General features: G+C 42.2%; 1 protein-coding gene across 2 annotated transcripts in view; it reads right to left on the minus strand.

The window, feature by feature from the left end:
* GABRG3 (gamma-aminobutyric acid type A receptor subunit gamma3) overlaps positions 1-23,938 on the minus strand; it is a 294,933-nt gene that overhangs the window by 111,335 nt on the left and 159,660 nt on the right. For both annotated transcript variants that reach the window (XM_082220126.1, XM_082220125.1), the window contains exons 4-5: positions 10,558-10,781; positions 6,834-6,916 (exon numbers count right to left, since the gene is read on the minus strand). In XM_082220126.1, coding sequence (XP_082076252.1) covers positions 6,834-6,916; positions 10,558-10,781 — 307 coding nt within the window. The remainder of the gene's footprint in view (positions 1-6,833; positions 6,917-10,557; positions 10,782-23,938) is intronic.

The following is a 23,938-nucleotide window of genomic DNA, read 5'->3' on the forward strand; positions in this document are numbered from 1 at the left end:
GTGTCTAGGATGAATCACATTGCATCTACTGAGACTTACTCCCAAGTAAACGGATATAGGATGGCAACCTGGTGATGACAAGCAACAGTTCACAAGTCCTACCCAGCTTCACCCCAGGCAGCCTTGCAAACCTTCAAAGACCATCTAAAGGCTCCACCACATGGCCATTGTGAGAGGGGCTACACAATAGATCTTAACTATTTCAGAAAAACCCCACCTTCATGGTGGTGGTGGGAACTGGGAAACCCTGATTCTTCTCATCACCCTGAAAGAAAAAGTAAGCCCCTGTGCAAGCTTTGTTGCTGCTGAAGTACCCCTCCTATCAGCCCTCACAAGTACGGCCAATGGCCAAGGATGATGGGATTTGTAATTCAGCAATATGGGGAGGCAAAGGTTCTCCCTACCTGCCCTATACTACAATATACTGCTGAATGTTTTAACATTGCCTTTTGGAACTTGGAAAGAAGCCCACATCTTGATAACATTAATAGCAACCGATACGGATGACACTTTCGGAATATTGTATGAGCTTTGGAGACAGTGCAGCTGGTCTCTCTGGCACATGTATTGCTTTGGGACTAGCTTCATTGCACATTGTTTTTACTGCCTTTAAAACTTTTTGCATTCCCCAGCCCCCAGGAGAATTAATCAGCCTCCCTTGGCCTCTCCCAAAATTCCTACCTCGAGTCATTGGTGATGTTTGCAGTTAAAACCTGCATACAGTCTTCCCTGTCACCACCAGGACATGCACAAATTAGCATGTGGTCCTTTCCCATCTAGTTTGCAAAGCTGCTATGTGTTTCAACTGCACAGCTGAGGGTGGACCAGCAGATGCCCACAGAAACACCCGCTGCTTCAGATAAGCTCTGCGTGATCACATTATAGACCCTTCATCTATTATTCTCTGTTGAGAGTTTCCCCAGGTGGATTTTTTTGCAGGGAGAAGTAGTGGAATAAACTTGTATAGCTACATCTAAGCTTACGCAGCTAAGTAATACCATGTGATCACTGCTACTTTGATTTATCAAAACACTATTTTTTAAAAAGAAGCTGTGCAGACTTAGTACACTTTCTTTAAAAAAGAAAAAAGCAGTGACCCCAGGGGCTGAATTTGGGATATCGCGCAATTTAAAAAGCCCACAGCTATTAACCGTGTAGCCATTTCAGAAGAAACAAACAAACAAATAAATAATAATAATAATAATAATGAGAATGGTGGCTTTTTTAAAAAGGGGGGTATAAATAGATAACATTTCACAAAAGCAGACCAGAGCCCCAATATCATATATTCCCCAGTAGTTTCTGACAACAGAACTATTCACCATATCTTTGGAGTGAATAATTGGCAAAGAAATTGAAATGCTCAATATACCAGGCTCTCTCTCTCTCTCTCTCTCTCTCTCTCTCTCTCTCTGTGTGTGTTTGTGTGCGTGCGTGCGTGCGCATTGAGTGGGAGAGATTTGGTGGAGCCATCTCTCTGTTTGGCTCTGTCAGCTGAGCTGGCCTCCTACTTGCCCCCAAACGCACCCTTAGACTGGAGTCCTGAACCTTTTTATTTGCAAGTAAGCCTCACTGAATTCAGTAGGACTTACATCTGAGTAGAGTTGTATAGGACTGCACTGTTAGATTCTTAGCTGGAAACTGGCTGAAAGAGTTGCTTGCTGCAAAGAGCACACAGGTGATTCTTTGGATGCCACTACAAAGGGCAGGGGGATCCCTCTCTATGCTGGAGTGATTTGCAGATAGGAATCTCACTCTTGACCACTGCTTTCAACCAGTTGATTTACAAGGCTGAAGATGATAATCTACAAATTGACCAGAGAGGGTAGAGCAATTGGGCTGCACATCACATCCTTTGAATGAGCAAAGCCATGTGCCATGCAATCGCTCCCTTTGCCATCAATTGGCCAGCATTTTTCTGGCTTAGAAGAGAAGCAATGAGGCCCTAGTTGGTTAGGATGCATCATATTCATGCTGTGTTCCCTAATTGATGGGGATCACATCATGGAGGAGGAAGTAGCAACAAAGGACAACAGTGGCTGTGAAAATGTCAAATAATAATCCCACAGAAGTTAAAAAGAAGGGGGGTTTAGAGGAACTATTCTGCCTTCCTGGAAAGGACAATGTTCCCTCTGAATACATTTGCAGGTAAACATTTGGTGCAATCCTGTTCTTAACCATGTTAACTTAGGAACACAATGAGAACATCTTTAAATTAATTCTGAGGAAGTAACAGAAGACAGGTGAACAGTGGAAATAGCTTGTCGTCAAGATGCAGTGTGCATGCTAATTAATTTCCCACTCCTCAGATCATTCATCTTCAAATAAGACAAAAAAGAGCTAACAGTCTGCACTGGGATGAATCATGCTAGGTGGGACAGATGTGGTTACCAGAGGACACCTGTGGTCAAAAGTGACTCATCTCCAGTAAATGGCAACTTTTAAACTTTGTGAGAATATAATTTGTTGTTTAGCAACAAGATGGGTTTCTGTCAATAACCACATCCAGAATCATCAAAATGATCATAGATCTTCTATGAAAGTGGCTTGATTTATTAAAGTATTTCTATATGCGGGTGGTGCTGTGGGTTAAACCACAGAGCCTAGGGCTTGCTGATCAGAAGGTCAGGAGTTCGAATCCCCATGATGGGGTGAGCTCCCGTTGCTCGGTCCCTGCTCCTGCCCACCTAGCAGTTCGAAAGCACACCAGTGCAAGTATATAAATAGATACCGCTCCGGCGGGAAGGTAAACAGCATTTCCGTGCGCTGCTCTGGTTCGCCAGAAGCAGCTTAGTCATGCTGACCACATGACCCGGAAGTTGTATGCCGGCTCCCTCAGCCAATAAAGCAAGATGAGTGCCGCAACCCCAGAGTCGGCTACGACTGGACCTAATGGTCAGGGGTCCCTTTACCTTTTATATCACTTTTCACAAAATGTATGAAAATTTAAAACAACAAAGCTACATAAGAAATATGGATACATCATATAGCAAACCAAGAACAATTAAAACAAAAATCAGGTGAGGTGGAGATCAAGATATTTGGCCAGGGTAAGTAGGGAAAAAACTGTTTTAGTGGGACTTACTTCTGAGTAAACATGCATAGGATTGTACTGTTACTTGCAACAAGCTCATTCAGATCTTCTTAAATGTAAGCTGAAGAGGCAATTCATAAAATGCTTTCTGGTACTTATTCTCTCTCCACTCGTGCAAGTCTGCTTACAGGAGCAGTGGAACACGAGCGATCTGGGAACTCATTCATTATGGCAAATGTGACTTCAGGGACGTTTCACTGTTTCCTTGATCACAGGATTTGCTGCAACTGAGTTCCCAGTTCACACGATACATTGCTCAGGGGAGTAGACCCAGATGAATGAGAAAGGCAGAGAGAGGAATAAAATGTGTGAGTCAGTTCTGGTCCATAGATAAAAACAAGGAAGCAAGAACCACAACTGGCCGGTATTTCTGTTTTCCACTCTGCTTGTAATGAGTAACATCATTCCTATGGATCCAAAACTGCTAAAAAGCCTGGGAGATAAAAGAAAAGTATTTTCCTAGAGCTGAGAAAAATTGTAGTGTGGGCATCAGGCAAGTTTCCCTGGGGAGAGCATTCGAAAGGCAATGTACCCTGATAAATAAAGGACACAAAGAATCAAAGGAGGAATGGAAGATTTATGAAGGAATACATGGCACAATAGGACTTTCAAACTCCTTTGTCTATTACCAGACACAAGATGGAGGGAACACCTGGTGAGATTTTTTAAAAAAGAGATTGTGCTAAAAACAGATAAAAGGGTTCTGTTAAATGTGCAATTAATATGCTGAACTTATTGAAATAAAATGAGGTTAGTAATGATAAAATAGTGTTTAAACAGATGAGACACCAACATGAGACGATCCCTTGTTGTTAGGTTGCTTTTTCAAAGAAAAATCACAGAAACATAAGGAGGAAGCATATTGTGAAATCATTCTGACAGTTAAATCATCTGCATGCTTGGGAGAGCTCCCTAAAGCAGTCAGTAGTATTTACGCCCAGGTAGGTGTGTGTAAGGCTGCAGCCTGAGGGTGGCAGTTTGAGGTTGCATAGCACAAATGCAGCTATTATACATTAGACTGCATTTTATTCCACTCTCAAAATACTTCCGTATGGAATACCAAGTTTGCATTTGCTCACTCTGTAAGGTACATACTGATAGTTTATAAATCGACAACAGCCCGGTAGAAGTTTACAACCACAGCCAATCTCAATATTGCACTGTTACAGAGTCCTTTCATGAACTGTGTGCTAAACCACAGTAAACCAATCTATTGTTTTCTACTGGAAAGCTTGAAAGATAGATGCAGGAGTACCTGGTGTCCTGTTTAGGACTACAGTTCCCATCAGCACTAGCCAGCACAGTCAAGGGCTAGGAGTGGTAATCCAACAACATCTGGAGGGAACAATGTTGGCTACTCCTGTCATACAGGAAAAGTTTGTGGCACAAATAAAACATTGATAGGCTCCCCCTCCTCTTCAGAGCTGTTTACTAGAGACTTCAGATGCTGTTTACTGGAGACTTGAGACCCCATGTCAACCTTCTCCATAGCTTTGGAGAGCTCTCATTATGCAAAAAGAAAATTGCCATTCAGAGGGCTTTCTGAATGCGCTTTGTATTGTGATGCTTTTATAATACACAGAGGTACCATTCTTTGTATTCCCATGTACTTTTAATAAGAACACACAGTCTCTCTCCTTTTCTCTCGCCTTTTGTATATGTGGCAGAGACATAAAATACCTGAGTTACCTTTAATTTTCCTCCTGTTTTCACTAAAGCGATGGTTGGCAGCCAATTACCATCATTTAAATACTTAGCTGAATATAATTTTCAGTTTAGAAATATTTAGCCCGCTAGTGTGAGGTTTCTGTCAGGTCAGCTTCTCAGTTACAAATAGTCTTTGGAGTTTCTGCTGATAGTTTCACAGCAGTCTTGAACTGAGCACTGAATGTTCTTGGTTTTGTGGGGTGGTCAAGAGAGAGATAGAGAAGCCCTTCAAGAAGAAGAAGAAACCAGCTGCAGTCAGGGGATATAATAACATAAGAAGAGGGCCCTTCGAGTCCAACCCCCCCCTATGGTGGTCAAACAGATGCCACTAGGAAACCAACCAACAGGATTTAAGCATAAGAACATTCTCCCGTTCAGTGGTTTTCAGCAACTGGTATTCAGAAGCATAGCTGCCTCCAACCGTGAAGGCAAAGTGTATCCATCATGGCTAAGAGCCATCAATAGTCTTCTCCTCCATGAATTTGTCTAACCTTATGAAGCTATCTACATTGGTGACCATCACTGCCTCCTGTGCAATCATGTTTCATAGTTTGAAGAATTGCTTTCTTTTATCTGTCCTGAATCTTCCAACACTCAGCTTCATTAGATGTCTACAAGACCAGAGCCATACCACCACTCCAGCTGCTTCTCTTGGCTCAGGGCATGGTCTGTTATTTTCCATGGTGAGCTAGAATGGCAGGCTTTTCACGGTTGCCTGCTTCAAGGATTTTACATTTTGATACTGGTTCTTCACATGAACTTTGAAAACCATACAACTGAATGCTGGTAGAGATTCTGGTACTTGCATCCACCGACCGCACAGAATGGGCACAATCCTCTAGGAAGTTCATCTCCACAAGCCCCATTGAAATGAATGGGAGATGCACAAGAGCATGATGGAGCTGGGCTGAAGAACCTATCACGGAATCAGGCCCATGTTGATACCCAATTGGGAGTGCAATGGAAGTATCAATGGAAACATCTTGGGAGGAGCATCCCAAAATATACATAAATGCAAACAAAAACCTTGCCAAGTAAGCCACATTGCACATGGTGGTTCCGCATGAGTCCCTGGCAACAATGTGGTTCAGCAGAGGACCAATGTGTACCAGAGCACCTGGACAGCCTGAAATAACTCATATGATTCTCCAAGTTAGAGACACATGGACTTCTGCAGTCCGTTAGACGAGCTCCTTCACACAAAGCATATTGAAACAAGATGGGGGATGCTAAGGAATGTTGAACACTGCATTACAGCTTGGGGGAAAAAATACTGTCACATTGCAAATGATCTTCCTGCAATTATTTTTCATGCATCTTACCCAGGCAAATCTCTCACATGAGAAAGAGATAGGCTAAACAAATTGTCACACAAACATCTGAAGCACTGTTAAGCAGATTTGGATAATACTAGTATTAGCATCCTGGAGCTGATCTGACATGTTAATTAAAAGGTGCTGTTCCTTGTCTCACATGTGTTCCTGTTGGTAGGTTCTTATCAACAATGACAAGATTTATTAACACATTTGCACACACACGTATTCATATATGCACTTGAAAGTACAAAAAGTTGTACCATCCAGCTTCAACGGGCAAACCTCCTGAATGGTGAAAGTATAACATTATTCAAGTAATGATGCTATAGAACTTTGACTTATGAACTGGAATTGCTTCTGTGCAAGTTATCACAAACTTTTAACACATCTGAATATGAATGGGAATCACAGTACACATCACTACAACCCACATTTTAGGAAGGGGGATTTGTGTTTTATTATATATTCATATACTCTTAGATACCCATAATCAGTTCATAGTTCAGTAGTCACTGGGGCCACAACTTAACACAATGCAACAATTCTTGTCTTTTGCCACAATGCTGCAGGTTGGAAAACCCCCTGCCGCAAACAAAGATGGGGAAACACACACAGTGCCATTGTAATGAATCTGAACCATCTATCATAATGAGAAGCAAATACATGTATATTCAAAGTTTTGCTTTTAGAAGATATGCACCAAAACTATTACTTACAGCTGGAGAATATCAGTGGGCATGAATGTTTATCCATTGGGAAGTTGTGTAGCTGCAGCTGACATTCAGCGTTGATAGTAAGCCTGGAGGGAAACCAGGGAGCTATTACTGTCTCCGTATGATGACAAGTTAAAACAAGACAATATCTGGTGGTGTTTCCAATGCTCAATGGTGAAATTCTTTAAAATGCTTATTTAAAGTTGATGTTGGTGTAGGTTTAGTTGTATGTATTTGCTGACCTATGCAGTTTGCAGTAATATAGTTCTGGTTCATGTGTTACCAGTGGGAGCAAAAGAAACTTGGACGGTGGAAGGAACTGGTAGGTAGCATGACCTCAAAGAAAATGTATGGCACATTCTCCTCAGAAAAGTGTGAAAATAGTTTGACACATAGAGAGAACCCAGGCATTGACCAGAGGAGACAATCTTTCCCTTTGGTCCATGCCTTTAGGCCCCATCCTCAGGAGCTGGCTGAAGGGGTTTATATTAGCTTCCAGGACCAGGGTCAGTCCAAGCTGTGACACAACTATTTAAACAAACCAGGGAGCTGGCCAACTCCCACCTTCTAAGTTAGAAGCACAATGTCAGCCTGCTAAAGAGGAGCAGTGAACCAGGCACTTTGTGAGAGGTGTTGTGGTGGGGCACCATTCTTTCTCCTTGTGAGAGTTGCTTCTGCAGCTGGCAATGGGTGAATTGGGACACAGTTTATTTGTTAATATCTACCGTAAATTGCTGTGCAATTTCACTTCAAATTTTGCAACAGCATTTGAGAGTTTATGAACTCAGTTGCGAAGCTGATAGTACCTTAGAAGCTCACTTGGGGAGAGAACCAGAAAGTGACCTTTTCAAGGAAGTTATGATACATCTCAATTATATAATTTTTCACCCAAATCAAAAAAGGACACATGAGCTTAACAGGAAAAAGTACCTCAGGTATTCCTGAGGTCCCTGACTATGTCCATTTGATTGGTTGGTTGGTTTTGTAGCTTCTAAACATTATGACCATTTCTATCACTTGGCACTGAAAGCAGCTTACAAATAATGAAATATAACTGAATACAATGAGAAAATGCTCCAGATTCAAGGAAGTAATCTAAGCAAGATTATTGATACTCTCCTGCAGGGAGATGTGAAGCCAGTCTTGGGAAGATCTACAAGAGTGAGGCAATGGTGTGCAGTGAATTTTTTTGTAGGGGAAAAGTTAGGTCCAGAGGCTCCAGCTTGTGAGGGAGATTGAGGGGCTGGGGAGCTGCTGTCATGTGCGTGAGCATCACGACTCCCTCCTTAAGCCAGGCAGAAGCCTCCCGGGCTTTGGGAAGGAGGCACCAGACTTTAATACTCTAATTTACCAGGAACATTTAGGTAACCTAGTCCCCCTAGTCCGCTGACTACATGCTCCACCAGCCTCCTCCAGTCTGAGGGACACAAAATCCCTTATGAGGAACCTTCTGGGAGCTTCATGCCATGGGCAGGGCCAGACAAAAACAGTGCAATACAATGGATGTATCGTATCTTTGTAGAACAAGGCTCCATTCCAGCCTTGCAAAAGCCAGTGGTTTCTGCTCACACATCCCTTCCCATCCTCCACCCAGACAAGCAAGAGCTATTATCCTAGTTCAATGACTCATTCCAGCTAGGAGGATTTGGAGGTAGTTGGGTATGGAGGGACTGATACTAGCAGTCGATTAGGGCCAGAGAGAGATGTGGACTGAAGTGGGGTGTGGCCTAGGGAGATTCCTGAGAGCCAGATAGAAAGGTCTGGAGGACTGTAATCAGGCCCCATAACCAAAATCCCCCCCTACCCCTGAGCTAGGATATAATATGTACGCTATCAACCAAGGAGGGAATAGTGAATTCAATCAAGAATGCGCCATAGAAAGGCCCAAACAGAAGATACTGACTAAATAAAACAAATATACAACAATGAAAACTATAGTTAAAATCAAAACAAAATGAGCAGCATCTATAACAAATAATGGCCCTCCTCCAAGACAATTCCAGCTATGATCCAAATGCCTGGATGAACAACAACAAAAAAAAAGCATTTAGTCTTTATTTAAATATTTATGCTTTGGAGACAAACCTGATATCACCTGGGAGGAAGTTCTTCTGCATGTGGGGATGCCACCACAGATAAGATACAGACCATTTTTTGAAACAGTATCTAATGATAGTGAATGGGAATTGGGTCTTCAGAAGCTACATGATAGCACCACATGCTAGAGAAGGAAATGAAGGAGCCAGACATGGTTGGACTACAAGGATCATCTACGCTGCATCATAAAGGCATTTCAGCTTCTACCAAGCTATAAGATATGCACAACTTTATTACCCATATCCATATTTGTGTGCGCACATCAATCTGCACATGTATCTCTATGTGCCCAGTAATACCCCCGCTACTGAAGCAACTGGCAAATATTCAAGGTCAGAGGGGGGTTATTGGGTTGTTCTTGTTTCCATGTTTATTATGTATTTTGTGTTTTTATATTGTGTTTTCATGTTGTGAACCACCCCGAGACCTGTGGGTATAGGGCGGTAAACACATTTAACAAATAAAATTAATAATAATGTCAATACCCTACAAACGTTGGCAACTGGTTGGTCAGAGCAGTAAAGGCTAACATTTGAGAGTTTGGTTTTGGTTCAGTTTTGGGACTGCAGTTTATATGAAGGATAGCAAACCTTGTCATATCTGACCACAAAGATGTTGCTGTGTGCATCAGCACAACCCATTATGTGGGTCATCAGATCAACTTAACGCATTTCTAGAGGAACAGGTTGCCCAAAGAGTTTAAGTCATTCCAGATCTAGGTCAAGAACTCGGGGATGATGCCAAATTTAAGCCAAAGTCTGCCTGCCTCCAGACATTATTTTATAAAGCATGTTCTCCCTTGTGGAGAGCACATGTTGCGGTGGGGGCTGACGAGACACCTCACTGTTGCTAGGCAAAAGAGTTTGGCCATCTTTTAAGCAGGGGTGGGCTGTTACTGGGGAAATTTATAAGTTGCCATTTATTGATTGACAGCCCTATTTGTTAAATGCATTGCATGCAGCGACGAACTTCCTCTTTTCGTTGCATGCTTCGGATCACCCGCCCTCCCTCCCTAATGTTAGGCTGTTTGCTTGACCTTGCTATGCCTGTCATGGGGTCGTCTGCTTTTGGGGCAGGGGCCCGCTAGGAATTTTGTCCATTTGGCAGATTGGTTGGTGCCATTTGGTTTTTGCCTACTGTGTAGCAATTCGTCACAACTTGTAAGGTTGCGGTTAGGCATTGGTTTGGGAATTGGTTGGTGGAGGGGTATGGATTTGGATGTGCCTGCCCCTCCAAAATGCTGCTGCAAGGGTTTTACATTAAAGGAACCCAGGGGCTCACCATGCTTTTGACCGAAACCCCCTGGCAAGGGGCTAGGGCCACACAAGAGCCCCTGGGAGCATTCTGGGGAGAGGTGAGGCATGGTTCCCAATCCTGTCTCTCTCCCCAGGTGACTTACCCTTTCTGACTTTGCAGGGGGTGCAAATGTCAGAGCTGTCCCTGTGCGGGGTCACTTAGTCGCTACCAATGCCTAAGCAACCACTCACATTGCTGTAATTTTAATAAGGTTGTGGCCAAAATTATGCCAAAAACAAAAATTAAGTATCGTTGTGTTTTTATTTGGGGTGTCTTGGGGACCTCGATGCACAAAGTTTAAATGATGTGAAAGGGACAAACATTAACTTCCTACCTTAGAGTATACAGGATCTTCCCATCATTCCATATTCTCAGGAGCTGATTAGGTGTAGTAATCCAATGAGCTTCTGCAGTTTTAGAATTCCTGAAGATAGTATCTGGGATCCATATTAACCCAACCATATTGCTGTTCAGGGTCAGACTTCTTTTCATGGTGCTGTTAAAACGAAGACGGCTGTCAGTCCATGTCTGAGCAAAAAAAATATCAATTTGGTATTCCTGCAATGAAAGCAGATTAGAACTAATTATTTACAATGGAAAAAAAACAGATCACCAGTTTGTAAATGTATTAACATTTCACTTAAAACAATCCTTTATTTCTGCCCCCCCTTTCCAGAAATAAAGAGGTAATATACTTGGGTTAACTTGTACCACAGCTTTATCAATAGATAACAATAATCTGCCAAAAAATGCTGAAAGGCTGAGTGCAAACTGGTTTTGTCTGAAAGCAGAAGCTGCCTCACAACCTCTCTCTCCTTTCCCAGTTGAGGGTGGGCTTGATTCTGCAGTATATAAATTTTGTTAAATACTTAAATAATAGGACTGTGATGGTATTCTGGAGGGGGGAGACCACTATTTGCATTACACATACAAACACCCACTTCCAGTGGCCGCTATGTAAGTATTATATCACTGTAACTGTTCCGTTCTCAAGATTGCTTTGTTCCTTAGTATTCCCCAAAAGGAACCATGGCAGCTGGTTTGTACCAATAGATCATGTTTTCCATTTATAGTTATAATCAGTGCTTTTTTTCTTTTAAAAAAATGTTTAGGGGTACTCTCATTTTGACTCAAGAAAATCGCCATTTTATAGTTCAAATCGGGAAAAATAAATACAGTAAATGGACAAAAGTACAAAGATTAACAAAATGTTTAGGGAAGTGAATACCACTGCATCCCCCCCGGAAAAAAAGCACTGGTTATAATGCTTTCTGGTGATGCCCCTGCTGTGGGAACCATTATCTGAAAACATGTTAAGATATGTTTTCAAGAGTTCACTCAATGTTCCTGCTGTACCACCTCCATTTGTTGAAGTGGTGCTTTGGGGAGAAGACCAGTTTACTGGATTATTTCTCCTGATTCTAAAACTGCCAAAGCACCTATCTGTGCACAGTGTAATCCTCACGACTACTCTGTTCAAGAAACGCTGCCACGTAGTGCAAAATATTTAAGAAACATTTTAATTTGTGGTCTTGAACATCCCCTCTGCCTTTTTTGCATGTATGCATGCACACAAACACATTATAAAACACAGAACCCCTTGGAAGCAAAATAAAGACTTTAATTCATGAGGAAAAAGATTATGCAAACTTAATAATTTCCTTATTTCTAAAAAATATAGTTGGCAATAAAAAACATAGAAATGCTCCTTCCCATCACTAATTACCTGGCTGACATTAGAGGTAATAGCAATGTTCTCTCCAACTTCCTCAAATTACAAAAGTTACCATCTGTTGTCATAGTAACTCTCCCCCCCTTCTATCACAGCAACAGTTTCCTCAGTTGCTATAGAAACATATTACAACAGGTTCCTCTTTACAATACTGCCACTGTTCTTTCTCCATACTGAAGAATCTGGTCCTTGCCACTGATGACTATCTCTGTACATGACACTGGAATCTCCTAAAAGTGTGTCTTGTGCAAATTTATCACACAGTGGATTGCCCAGTTAGCCTGTACCAGTGCTGCAGTTAGTTGGAATCTGTAAAAACCCAGATGCATGAGGCTAGTTTCAAAATTACTGCTTGTCTCTAGTATACATTTTATGCCTGTTTTAAGACCATTTCACTCCAAATCAACCATGAGACTTGCAACATGGTTTTCTAACTACTGGATCAATATAATTTACATTAAAAAAATAAGGATATTTTGCACACAATTGTTCAGTAAGACTAGAAGAGCAAACTCAGGTTGCGCAATTAAAGGGCACCTGGTGCTCTTGTGCAACAAACCTGCTTCAGAAAGCAAAGCAAAACAGAACAGAACCATAAGGAAAGTGATGGATAGATAAAAAGGAAAGTATAGACTCCTTTCAAACAAATTAGAATTGGTCAGTGAATGGGTCAATGCTACATAACTTCCATGCAAACTTTCTGCGAACAAATCAGGATGAATGCTCAATATTCAGATAATCTAGATTGGGTTCAATAAATAGCTATTACCAACATCATAGTTTATCCCAATTAAAATATTCCAAGTGATTGCTGAGAATAAGAGAACCCTGGTGGTTTTAAGAGTGCAATCCTAATCTGCAGACTGATTGGCTGGAAGGTGTTTGGATGCGGTGGAAGTGCCTCTCTGCCAAATCCACCACAGAGGATGCTGGTACACCTGTGGAAAGTCAGAAGAAAGCACTGGTGCAGCTTAAAATTGGCTGCTTGCCAGCTCTGAATTCACAATTAAGTAACTTTGTACTAATGGTGCAACTGCTTGAATTGATTCTAACTCTACCCATTATGGCCTCGTGTCTTGCAGCCCTCCAGCTCTAATCAAATACAAACACCAAAGGTAAATAGAAATTTAATCAGCAGTCAGAAATTGTCCAGATTTACCCATTAGTCAAACCTCTTGAGAAAATCAAAAAATCAACTCTAAGAACGTCTTCGTGTTTCAGTTGTATTTTGTAATTAAAGTGTTTTCCTTTTGCCCTCGTAAGGGAAGCAGCATACTTTGGCCCAGTATTTGTGGCTGCAGCATGGAGTCTATTATGGCTGTCAGAGACCATTATTCCCTATTAATGCTTCAAAATGCTCTCTGTTGCTCTGACAGATCTCAGGGGCAACTTTAAATACGAGGCAACACACCTCTTCAAATGGCAGTTCCTGGCACTACATGAAAGCTCTCTCAGAACTCTATTATTATTATTATTTAAGAAACATAATCACTGGTGAGATAATGGGTAACTTTTGAAGATAACTCAAGCATCCACCCATTCTTCATGGCAACAGAAGGTGGTCCCATACCTTAGCAGAAGAACTAATGAGGGTTACCTCTGAGAAATCTAACTGAATTTCCCCTGCCTTCCCTAAGAATATTGCCTGAGGAGAAACTCTCAAAGATGTTCAGAGCATCATTTACCCCCAAGGAGGCTTTCTGACACCTGCCACTCACTCTCCCTTCAATGTGAGATTTCACTTTTCCCTTTGTTGAAGGGAAGGGATAGCACAAGTACAGCTCAAGGCTGAAGGAATGGGGGCGTCTGATCAAGGTGAAGTTTGCCCACTATGCATTTTACTCTTGTAATTCATTTGAGCAAAAGTGCTCACGTAGCCAAGTAACCCTACTTGGATTTCTGACCCTATCCCCAACTCTGATTTAGGAAACCTCGCTCAGGTTGGTCTAATTGACAGCACACTGTTAGCCCAGACCTCACACATGCACTCTGTTATTTCTCCTGGAAACTCACCACCAGTTCTGATGGTAGGTTCCTAGTCAACTTTTAAAGATCAGCCAAGAGGGCTTCCCTTCGTAATGCTACCTCTGCACTAACTCTCCACAGCAAGGACTCACAGAAAGGTGTCCCCTCTGGCTGTCTTCCAGCAATGAAATTCCCATCCCTGGGAGACTTGCCAAATAGGATCCATATTTAATGCAATGATTTAACAGCATTTTATCTATGCTCCATATTGAATGTAACTTGTACCAAGCTTCTGAGATTAGGTAATGCAATACATAGAGAGGTGAAGTTCAGTGGCCCGCTATTAAAATCTTTGCAATTCTAAAATGACTAGATGGTTCTAAAAAGGTTAGACTGCAGCTATGTACACACAACATTTAATTCCAGAATCAATGGAGACTGAGTACTTGTTTTTTCTACATAGTCCACACCCAATGAAGATCCATTGCAAAAAAAATTGTCCCTAACAGCTCACTGGAGATTAATTCTGCATTAGGCTGTGGTGTGTCTATTTAAAAACCAATGAAAATTGATGCAGGTGCAACTGCCCAATGCTGTTGTGAGTAGGCATATAGTATATCAAGATCACAATTACCACTTCCTTATTCTTTCACCTGGGGTATGTGAAGGGGGGGGAAAGGCGCTGTGGGTAAAACCACAGCGCCGAGGACTTGCCAATCAGAAGGTCGGCAGTTCGAATCCCCGTGACGGGGTGAGCTCCCGTTGCTCAGTCCCAGCTCCTGCCAACCTAGCATTTCGAAAGCACGTCAAAGTGCAAGTATATAAATAGGTACCACTCTGGCAGAAAGGTAAATGATGTTTCCGTGCGCTGCTCTGGTTCGCCAGAAGCGGCTTAGTCATGCTGGCCACATGACCCGGAAGCTGTACACTGGCTCCCTCGGCCAATAAAGTGAGATGAGCACCACAACCCCAGAGTCGGCCATGACTGGACCTAATGGTCAGGGGTCCCTTTACCTAACCTGATCAATGGGAGTTTTCAAATGTGTCCCAAGTGACCACACCCACCCCTATAGAAGGCAAGATCTAGAAGTTACAGAATCATAGATTTTGACGGGACTCTGAGCATCATCTAGTTCAACTCCCTGCAATGCAGAAATATGCAACTGGATCAAACCTGCAACCATGGCGTTATCAGCATCACACTCTTAACCAACTGAGCTACCGATCAATCTAGACTGAAAGCAGCATGTTGAAGATGAGCATGAACTCTTTTGGAATGAGAAAAAACTGCATTGTTGTGTGACAAATGGGATAGCGGGGACACAGCCTGAAAATACAACTAACAGGTTGCTTTTGACAATCTCTGCAGGGTGAACAGATTCAAAGGACAACAAGAGTCCTGGGTTTCAAACAGATCCTGCGAAAATGAAATTTCAGTAAATGGAAAAAACTCATCCCTGCAACTGTTAGGGGAGCAGGGGCCCTGTTCTCTTTTGCATCTGGTGGTCACCCTTGAACTTTGCTAGCTATAGGAATCTGACCTCATGCACCGTACTAGTATCACACTCAGGCATCTCTGCTTGAGGATATAGATGCCTGTGGAGCAATAATTGGTGTTGGGCCAGTAGGCTGCTCATTGGGCTACTTATTTGGGGAATATTTTTCTCCTATCACAGTATTTTTTTAAAGCCATTTGTCCTCTGATGTCTTTGATTTGAGGATTAGCATGCAGCATCAATGTACAGTCCAAACAGAAACAGCTCCAAATACTGTTAGTGGTGGTAGTGAAGGATTAGAATGGGAGGTTGGTGCAATCTTCTATCAAGATGATAACATACCACCTTGCAAGCCAACCAACCGAATTATCAGGATGAAAAACAATCAAATCAAAGCCAGTGATTAAAGCCAAGCACCTGTTGTCCCAAATGAGAACTGGAAATATACTAATACATTGCAAAATCAGCTCTGCGCCTTTCAGAGACTTAAATTTAGTGTCTCATCACAGATGGGCAACATCTCCTTACAAAAGCAGTTTGATGAAAGCCATACAAGCAAGTGTTATCTGCATAAGAATCTGATTTTTAAAACGACCAGAAAAAATTAAAATTGTGAACAGTAGAGGCTCAAATTCAGCTCAAATCCACTATATCTACAGTCCCATATTCACTTGCTTGAGAGGAAGCCTTGTTAAACTAAATGTAACTTACTCTTGATCAGGCACATATAGGATTGTGTTCAGATGTTCATTTAGCTCACTATCAGCTACAGAACTATTAGTTCACTATGAGCTGAATATTTGCTTTTTGTACACCCATGTCATTCAAATACATTAATTATCCTTTCCACACAAAAAGTCCACAAGGGGTTCTCTAGTTTTTATTATTAATAAGTATCAACAATATTTTTCTCTAACCATACCTAACAACTTTGCCTCCAGTAGCTTCAGCAGCCTTGTCTCCATATTAAAGAATAAAAAATCTTTTTGTCTTTGTTCACATAAGGGTGTCTCCACTGTGGTCATATGTTAAAATAATTTTTTGTAGTTATTTACTTATTGTGTATTCATTAATTCACATCCAGTTCCATATCTTCCAGTCCTATTTCTTGTTGCATTTGCTGTGGTTTTCCATCTTTTCTTTTTCTTTTTTAAAAAACCCCATCTCTTCCATTTATGCTCCTTCCACTCTTTTCCCAAGAAAAGCTTGGTAGCTTTTCCCTCTGAATTTAATCCAAATTGTACACAGAGTCCTTTCTCTCTCAACTCTAACTCTGTCCATGTTGTAGTCCTGTGCTGCCAGTCACAGCAGAGCTCTGTGGAGGGAGAAGCCAGCCAACCACCCAAGTCTCAGGGAGGTACTTGCCTGGAGGCAGAGTCCGTATAAAAGGTCCAGTTCTAAGGTCAGGAGTATCTCAGTTCATGTAGTCAGATGATCCAGGAGTCAAGAAAGCCAAGGGTCCAAGGTCACAAGAAGCAAGAAGCAGCAAGGTCTGAGCAGTAATAACAAATGTTGTTTCCAGCAACTGACTTGAGGATGGGAAAGCTAGAGCCAGCTGGTTCTCATCAGGAGCAAGAAGGCTGATCAGCCGCAGGTGGGGTCACTTCGCCTTCTGCTCCAGGCTGCTGCTCAGCAGGTGAAGCTGACTCCTGGCCCATGACAGCCAGCTCAGTATGTATCTTCACCTCTCCATCCATGGCTTCATCCTAGTCCTCCAACATCACAGCTCTCCCATTTGGTTGTTTCATTGCTGTAGACACCTGTGTGAAGGCCTTCTCCATTTCATCATCTGCTGCCTCCAGCTCTACCATTTCACTCTCCTGTACTGGCCATTCTTTATCAATAATGCTCTCCAAAGCCTCTGTGTCTTCTTTAAATCCACTTTCCATTTTATCCTTCTGTGGTCCATTTTCATTCACCATTTCATCAATCCCATCTCTTTTATTTGTTCCTTGAATAATTGCTGCAAGATGCCAACAGTCAATGGAGTGTCCAAGGATGTATTTGCCATACTGGGTGTTATTGGTCTTATTAACAGCTCAACTCCACTTTAAGAACTTCCATCTCACGTCTCCACCTTAGGGTCTTTACAGCTTTCCTTATTAATCCATGTTCCTTTCCCACAAGGCGAGGTGTCATAAAGATTGTTAGAGAAATGGAGGCCTGCTGCCCTTATGTCTTGAGGGCTTAGGCATGGTTTGGGGGCACAATTTTATTTCGTCCACTCTAGGTCACTCACTCCCAATCTAAGTTTCTAGGAGCCCAAGTTTCTCAATCTCCTGACATAGAAAACGGCTTTTGCAGAATCTCAGAGGTTGATCCCTTGTACACTCTCTTTTCCTTGAGCAAATTTGACAGGCAAGAATAATGACTTGGCTATCTTTAATAACCATATAATTATCTCCGTCAATGAGCTGTTGACAGAAGGTATTCAGCCTGCCATGTTCCTCCCCTGGAAGTCCCTGCTCTGTGATCTTCAGATGAAGGATGGCATATTAAGTAAGTAAGTAAGTAAGTAAGTAAGTAACTAACTAACTAACTAACTAACTAACTAACTAACTAACTAACTAACTAACCTCAGTCACTCACTCACACAGGGAAAAGTGAGGGTTGTGTCTTGGGAAGATGGGGTGTGGCCTAGAAGGAAATGCAGCCCTTAGCTGAAACAAGTTACACCCATCTCTTTAGACAAGAGCTGCCAAGAGTTTCTGGCATGACAAATTGCTGGCTATGGCAGACTTTTTCCTCTGCTAAATGGTGCATCTTTTTTTCATATACAGCCTTGCTCTTCCTTGTTGTTTCTCACAGACAATCGTCACAAGCCATCATTTGTATTCGTAAAGACGCTCTTTTGTCTGCTTTAAAATTCATTCTCAGTTGCACTTGATGTGGCTTCATTGGTAATCCATTTCATGCAGGCTTCATTCTGTACATAAGAAAGCCCAAAACTATTGTTTGATTCACATTACATCTTCTTATTTTCCAGCCGGTTACCCCATCTCACTGACTGAGTGCACTCATCTTGCCTTTGCCCTGTGGCTCCTTTTGAGTCCTTCCGGATAGCATTTCAAACCAGTGGTTTTCAAAATTCTCAGAAGCACAATCTATAAAACTCGCACCTTCCGGTGCTTTACAGACAACAACAACAACAACAACAACAACAACAACAACAACCAGGGATCTGTGTGATTATAGCACCCCCTACAACTTATTTAGAACATTCATTTCTTACTAATCCCCCAGGGAGCTCTGGGGTGGGATAACATGGCCTTACTTTCCTCATTGCATCCTCCTAGTAATCCAGTGGGGTGTTTTTGACAGAGAGAAACTGACTCAGTGTGCTTCATGGCTGAATGGGAATTTGAACTCAGGTCTCCTAGATCGTAGTCCAACATTCTAGTCACTATACCACACTGCCTTCCACCAAGGATCACTGCCTTCTCCTTCTCACCCTGTTACACATTGCTGAAGGCTCCCTCATGCCTGCTGTATGTTGTATTCATTTATTCTGAAATTGGGGCACTATGGAGGCTTCCTACTCTGTGCAAACAGTGACATGTGACAAGGCCTTCTCTGTAGTGGCCCCACCCTGACTCTAGAATTCTCTTCCTCTGGAAGTCTGGGCAGCAGCGACTCCCACTGATGGGTTAAAAACAATTCTATTATCTTTCCTTCTGGAATTAACTTGTAGCCACCAGTGCTTGTTTGGCCTTGGACTGTTACTCTGCTATGGTTTTATAAATTACATTGTTGGAACATTCATTTACATCTTCTGCTCATTGGATTTTTGTACAACCTGGAAATCTCCCTAGGATCCTGTTGTCATGATGAAGGGTGGAATACTGATTCTGAAAAATAAATAATTCCAGCTTTGGGAGTGTATGGGTCATGAGGGGTCTTGCTGTTGCTTCCTGTGCTATTTGGATAGAAAACAACAACAACTGCATGTTAATTGCACTTAATTGTGTAACATCATTATCTAGTTTGGGTATGAGAGGGCTGGGAGCCTGTGGCCTTCAAGGTGTTGTTATGATTCCCATCATCCTGGACCAACCTTACTGGCAAGGGCAGATGTGAGTTGGTCCAACAACATATGGTGGACCATATGGTACCCATCCTGGACTAGAGGATGCTGCCTTTGAAAAGTCACTTTGCCCAACTTTTTATGCCCAGGTGGACAGGTAATATAGTTTGCACACCACTCCAGAATCAACCATATTCTCCTTTCTATCAGCAATATGACTCCTCTTTACCTTTTAAAGCTTCCTGTTTCAGGGGACTATCTGGCAGGAGTTCTAGTAGAAATTTGGCAGTGTACATGCACCTGGTTCTAATCCACATTCGCTCGGTGTGTTTGTTTTAAAAGTAGTAGTACCTCTTCTGCGCTTTTTAAAGGGGTGGGCAGAAATGGGCTGAAAATCTAAATGAAATGGTTTGAGCATTCTGATGTATATCAGTCTCTAAAAAATGAAGTTCAGATCCACAAAGACATCGTGAGATATTAGAACACTGAAAGAAAGGGAAAAGTTACATTTCTTTATGGTCTAGACTTCTTTTTTTAAATGTTCTACACAGTAGTAACAGTGTTTATCTCTGGAATTACAAAGAGCCAGGTGCCTGGTTTCAAAGTGCTGTTTAATGATTCTGTTCTGCCGTCCCCTTGATTGTTTCTCCACCTAATATTTGATTGGCTTTATATACAAGTATTCATCTTATGATAACGATTTCTAATCAGTTTGGCTTCAGCATTTCCATTACAGGCAAAAATTGTCTGATTTTATCGCTTCTGTTTATCTGAATTGTGTTGGTTGTTCGTGCCTTTTATCAAGTAGCTGCAGGTTTGAATTGCAAGCTGCAATACTTTTTGTCTTTTGTGGGTGTCGATGTCAGGGTTATCAGATCCACCGGCTAACTGGTACATAAAGCTGGCTCAGCCATTCCACAATCGTCCTTGGTGAGAAAGAACTGTACCATTGCACACTGCGTTATTAAAGTGCACTATTATACTGAACTCCTTGCCACTAGGCTGAGGCCATCAAGGGAATGTGTGGGAGGGAAATTACAGCTACTTGCGTCTGCATTTCGAGAGCAGCGATGATAGATTGAATTACTTGACATATTCTTTCGGAATTAGCAGTCAGGATTTAAAAGTGCAGCCATATATCCACCAGAGATCTGAGTTAATGGTGTGCGCCCAGTCTTAACTTTGCCATTTTCTTACTTGATTGTTTATTCATGCACCCTTCACGTTCTATTTATGTAGCTATTTGTCTGTAATAAGAAACAAATTTGGAGAATGAGGATACTTAGTTACAGCACTCATTTACTTTCTGCAGCGAAGACTTGAAATATGGGTATCTACATTAGGAGTCTGATAGCACACTTCAAACGACAATTACTATATTCTGCACTGGGGTGGGGTGGAGACCATGGCATTGTATGCCATTGGCTGGCAGCGGCAAGACCTGATGGAGCAGTGCAGCCAGAGTTTGTGCCAGTCAAAACAGAAGATGGGCAGAGAAAATGTGTTGTGGTGGCAGCAGGTCCTGTGCCACCCAGGCTGTTATGTACTGAGTTGAATAGGATTCAAAAAATAATAATAATAATAAACAGCAGTCTGATTGGTCCTAGAACAATAGGATTCAGAATGCAGCAGTCTGATTGGTCCTAGAACAATAGGATTCAGAATGCAGCAGTCTGATTGGTCCACAGGAGCCACCCAATCCAGCTCCAGGTGGAAGGGAATCCGCAACCTGATTGGTCTACAAGAGAATCTCGGAATTAGCCAATCACGTGGGGCCCATCGTGTAAATAATGTATGTAAGGCAGACATTCTGGGGGAACTTCCATTCCTCCTCACCACTTTGAGCTGAATAAAGAGCATGAAATCCACTCTCGACTCCAAGTATATTTCACAGGCCCTGCCCCCAACCATTTCATAACTTTTGTGGTCACTGCCACCAGCAGTAGATTCTACCATTCCACCATTTGATGGGCACATTGGGGTGTTTCCTCCTAGTGACACCTCTCCAATGAAAGCAGAGCTCTTATGCTTGCAGAATTAGGCAGAGCTGGGTGGAAGGACATTTCTGACCCATCCAAACCCACTCCACCACAACAGGTTGTGTTTTTTTTGGGGGGGGGGGTTGGATGGCTCAACCCACCCTGAAAGTGAAGACAGAGATTCCAGAGGCACCCAAAGACTTTTTTGGGGGGGGGTGTTGTTTCAGTTCACTAATTTAAGCAACTGAAACCTGGTCATGACAGCTACCCCATGCAAATAACCATTTGTGCTTGATGGTTGACACATTTCCCCAAATGAGTCTATGCAATAGTTTTATGAGAACTGTTCACAATCTGACGGTTTAGTACCTTCATCTGGTTTAAGCTTTACGGTTGCTTGAAAACTAATAAACATCCTGAAAGTGTTTGCTGGAGTGCAATTCACCAAGATCATCTCCCATGTGAATCCTATTTCAGTAATTGAATTGACACAGATGCTCTCTTCCATTATGGTTCTTCCATCGACATCTCTTAAAACTTCAAAGCAATGCACTGCATCACCCAATAGTCAGGAACACTGGTCTCTTTAACATATACCGATGCTTATTGTCACACAGTTGTTGTTAGTACGTCATTTCCTCTACTACCTATAGGCCAACTGCATGTTACAAATAAGACAAGACAGAGGTGCTCTTGGTCAGTCAGAAGGCAGAAAAGGGAATTGGGATTCTGCCTGTGATGGATGGGGTAACACTGCTGCTGAGGACACAGGTTCACAGTTTGGGTGTGCTCCTGCGCTCAGCCCTGAGCACAGATGCCTGAGTATGGCCAGGTGTGCATTTGCACTGTTAAAGCTAGTGCACCAGCTGGTGCCCGTTCCTTGAGATGTCTGATTTGGCCACAGTGACACGTACCTTAGTTACATCCTGTTTGGATTACTGTAACAGCATCTTAAAAAGTAGAGACATCACCTTGCCAACAAAGGTCCGTATAGTAAAAGCTATGGTTTTCCCAGTAGTGATGTATGGAAGTGAAAGCTGGACCATAAAGAAGGCTGATTGCCGAAGAATTGATGCTTTTGAATTATGGTGCCGGAAGAGACTCTTGAGAGTCCCATGGATTGCAAGAAGATAAGGTGCTAGCATGGCTCAGTTGGTAGAGCATGAGACTCTTAATCTCAGGGTTGTGGGTTTGAGCCCCATGTTGCATTGCAGGGGCTTGGACTAGATGACCCTGGGGGTCCCTTCCAACTCTACAATTCCATGATCAAACCTATCCATTCTTAAGGAAATCAGCCCTGAGTGTTCACTGCAAGGACAGATCCTGAAGCTGAGTCTCCAATACTTTGGCCACCTCATGAGAAGAGAAGACTCCCTGGAAAAGACCCTGATGTTGGGAAAGATGGAGGGCACAAGGAGAAGGGGACGACAGAGGACAAGATGGTTGGACAGTGTTGTTGAAGCTACCAGCATGAGTTTGACCAAACTGCGGGAGGAAGTGGAAGACGGAAGTGCCTGGCGTGCTCTGGTCCATGGGGTCACGAAGAGTCGGACACGACTAAACGACTAAACAACAACAACAAACATGTGAAATACTGTATTTCCTCCGACAAGCCCATCCAGGTTCTGAGACTTTGTCTTGGCATCAACAATATTCCCTGCTTCTTCTTTTTCTGGCTGTGTGGCTGCTGTCAGCCCAGTGCCAAAAAGGACTTCTGAAGAAAGACTAGTTTTGAATCTAAATAGATTCCTTTTAGCCATATTGGAATTGTAAACATATGGACACTGTGGTGTAGAATATTGTTGCTATATTTCAATATTCTAATAGGAAAACAATCAATATATGGAACAAATGACATGCAAATGAATTGGAACAGCAGCAAGGAATGCTCATTTTGAGGTCCAGATGAAGTAACATTTTAAACAAAACAGTGCCCAGAATTTAGTTCCTTGATGAAATGCAAAATGTGTGACACTTTATAAGTAAGATTATGGTTCTGTGTAGCCCAACAAGACAACAACAAGAATCCCCCAGCAGCATACAAATCAATCTGGCTAACCCAGGCTTCCTCAAACTTGGCCCTCCAGATGTTTTGAGACTACAATTCCCATCATCTCGGTACACACAGAATAGATACACATCCCTAACAAATACCCACTTTAAAATAACAGTCAAGTGTGAAATCACACAGGACTCACTGTTCTGTTGAAATAAGCAATACAGTATTTTTATCACGGATACATATGCATTTGTGAATAACATAAAGCATTTGCACGTTAATTATTTTATATTTTTAATGATCTTCCCAGCAGTTGCATGGTTGCCTTTGCTGGAAATCTAGATAGAATAAGTGCTGTGTTTGCTGATGCTCCAACAAACCATTTCAGCCGGAAAGTAATGCTGACAATAAAATTAATGGTAAAAATAATAGTTAACAAGGTATGTTGAGGCAGATCGAGGTGTCCCTAACCTTCTGAGAAGCTCTGTTCCCTCACTTTTTCTTAAAATGTTGAGTGTAT

The sequence above is a fragment of the Podarcis vaucheri genome, assembly GCF_965113315.1.
Source record: "Podarcis vaucheri genome assembly, chromosome: 4".
NCBI classification, from domain to species: domain Eukaryota; kingdom Metazoa; phylum Chordata; class Lepidosauria; order Squamata; family Lacertidae; genus Podarcis; species Podarcis vaucheri.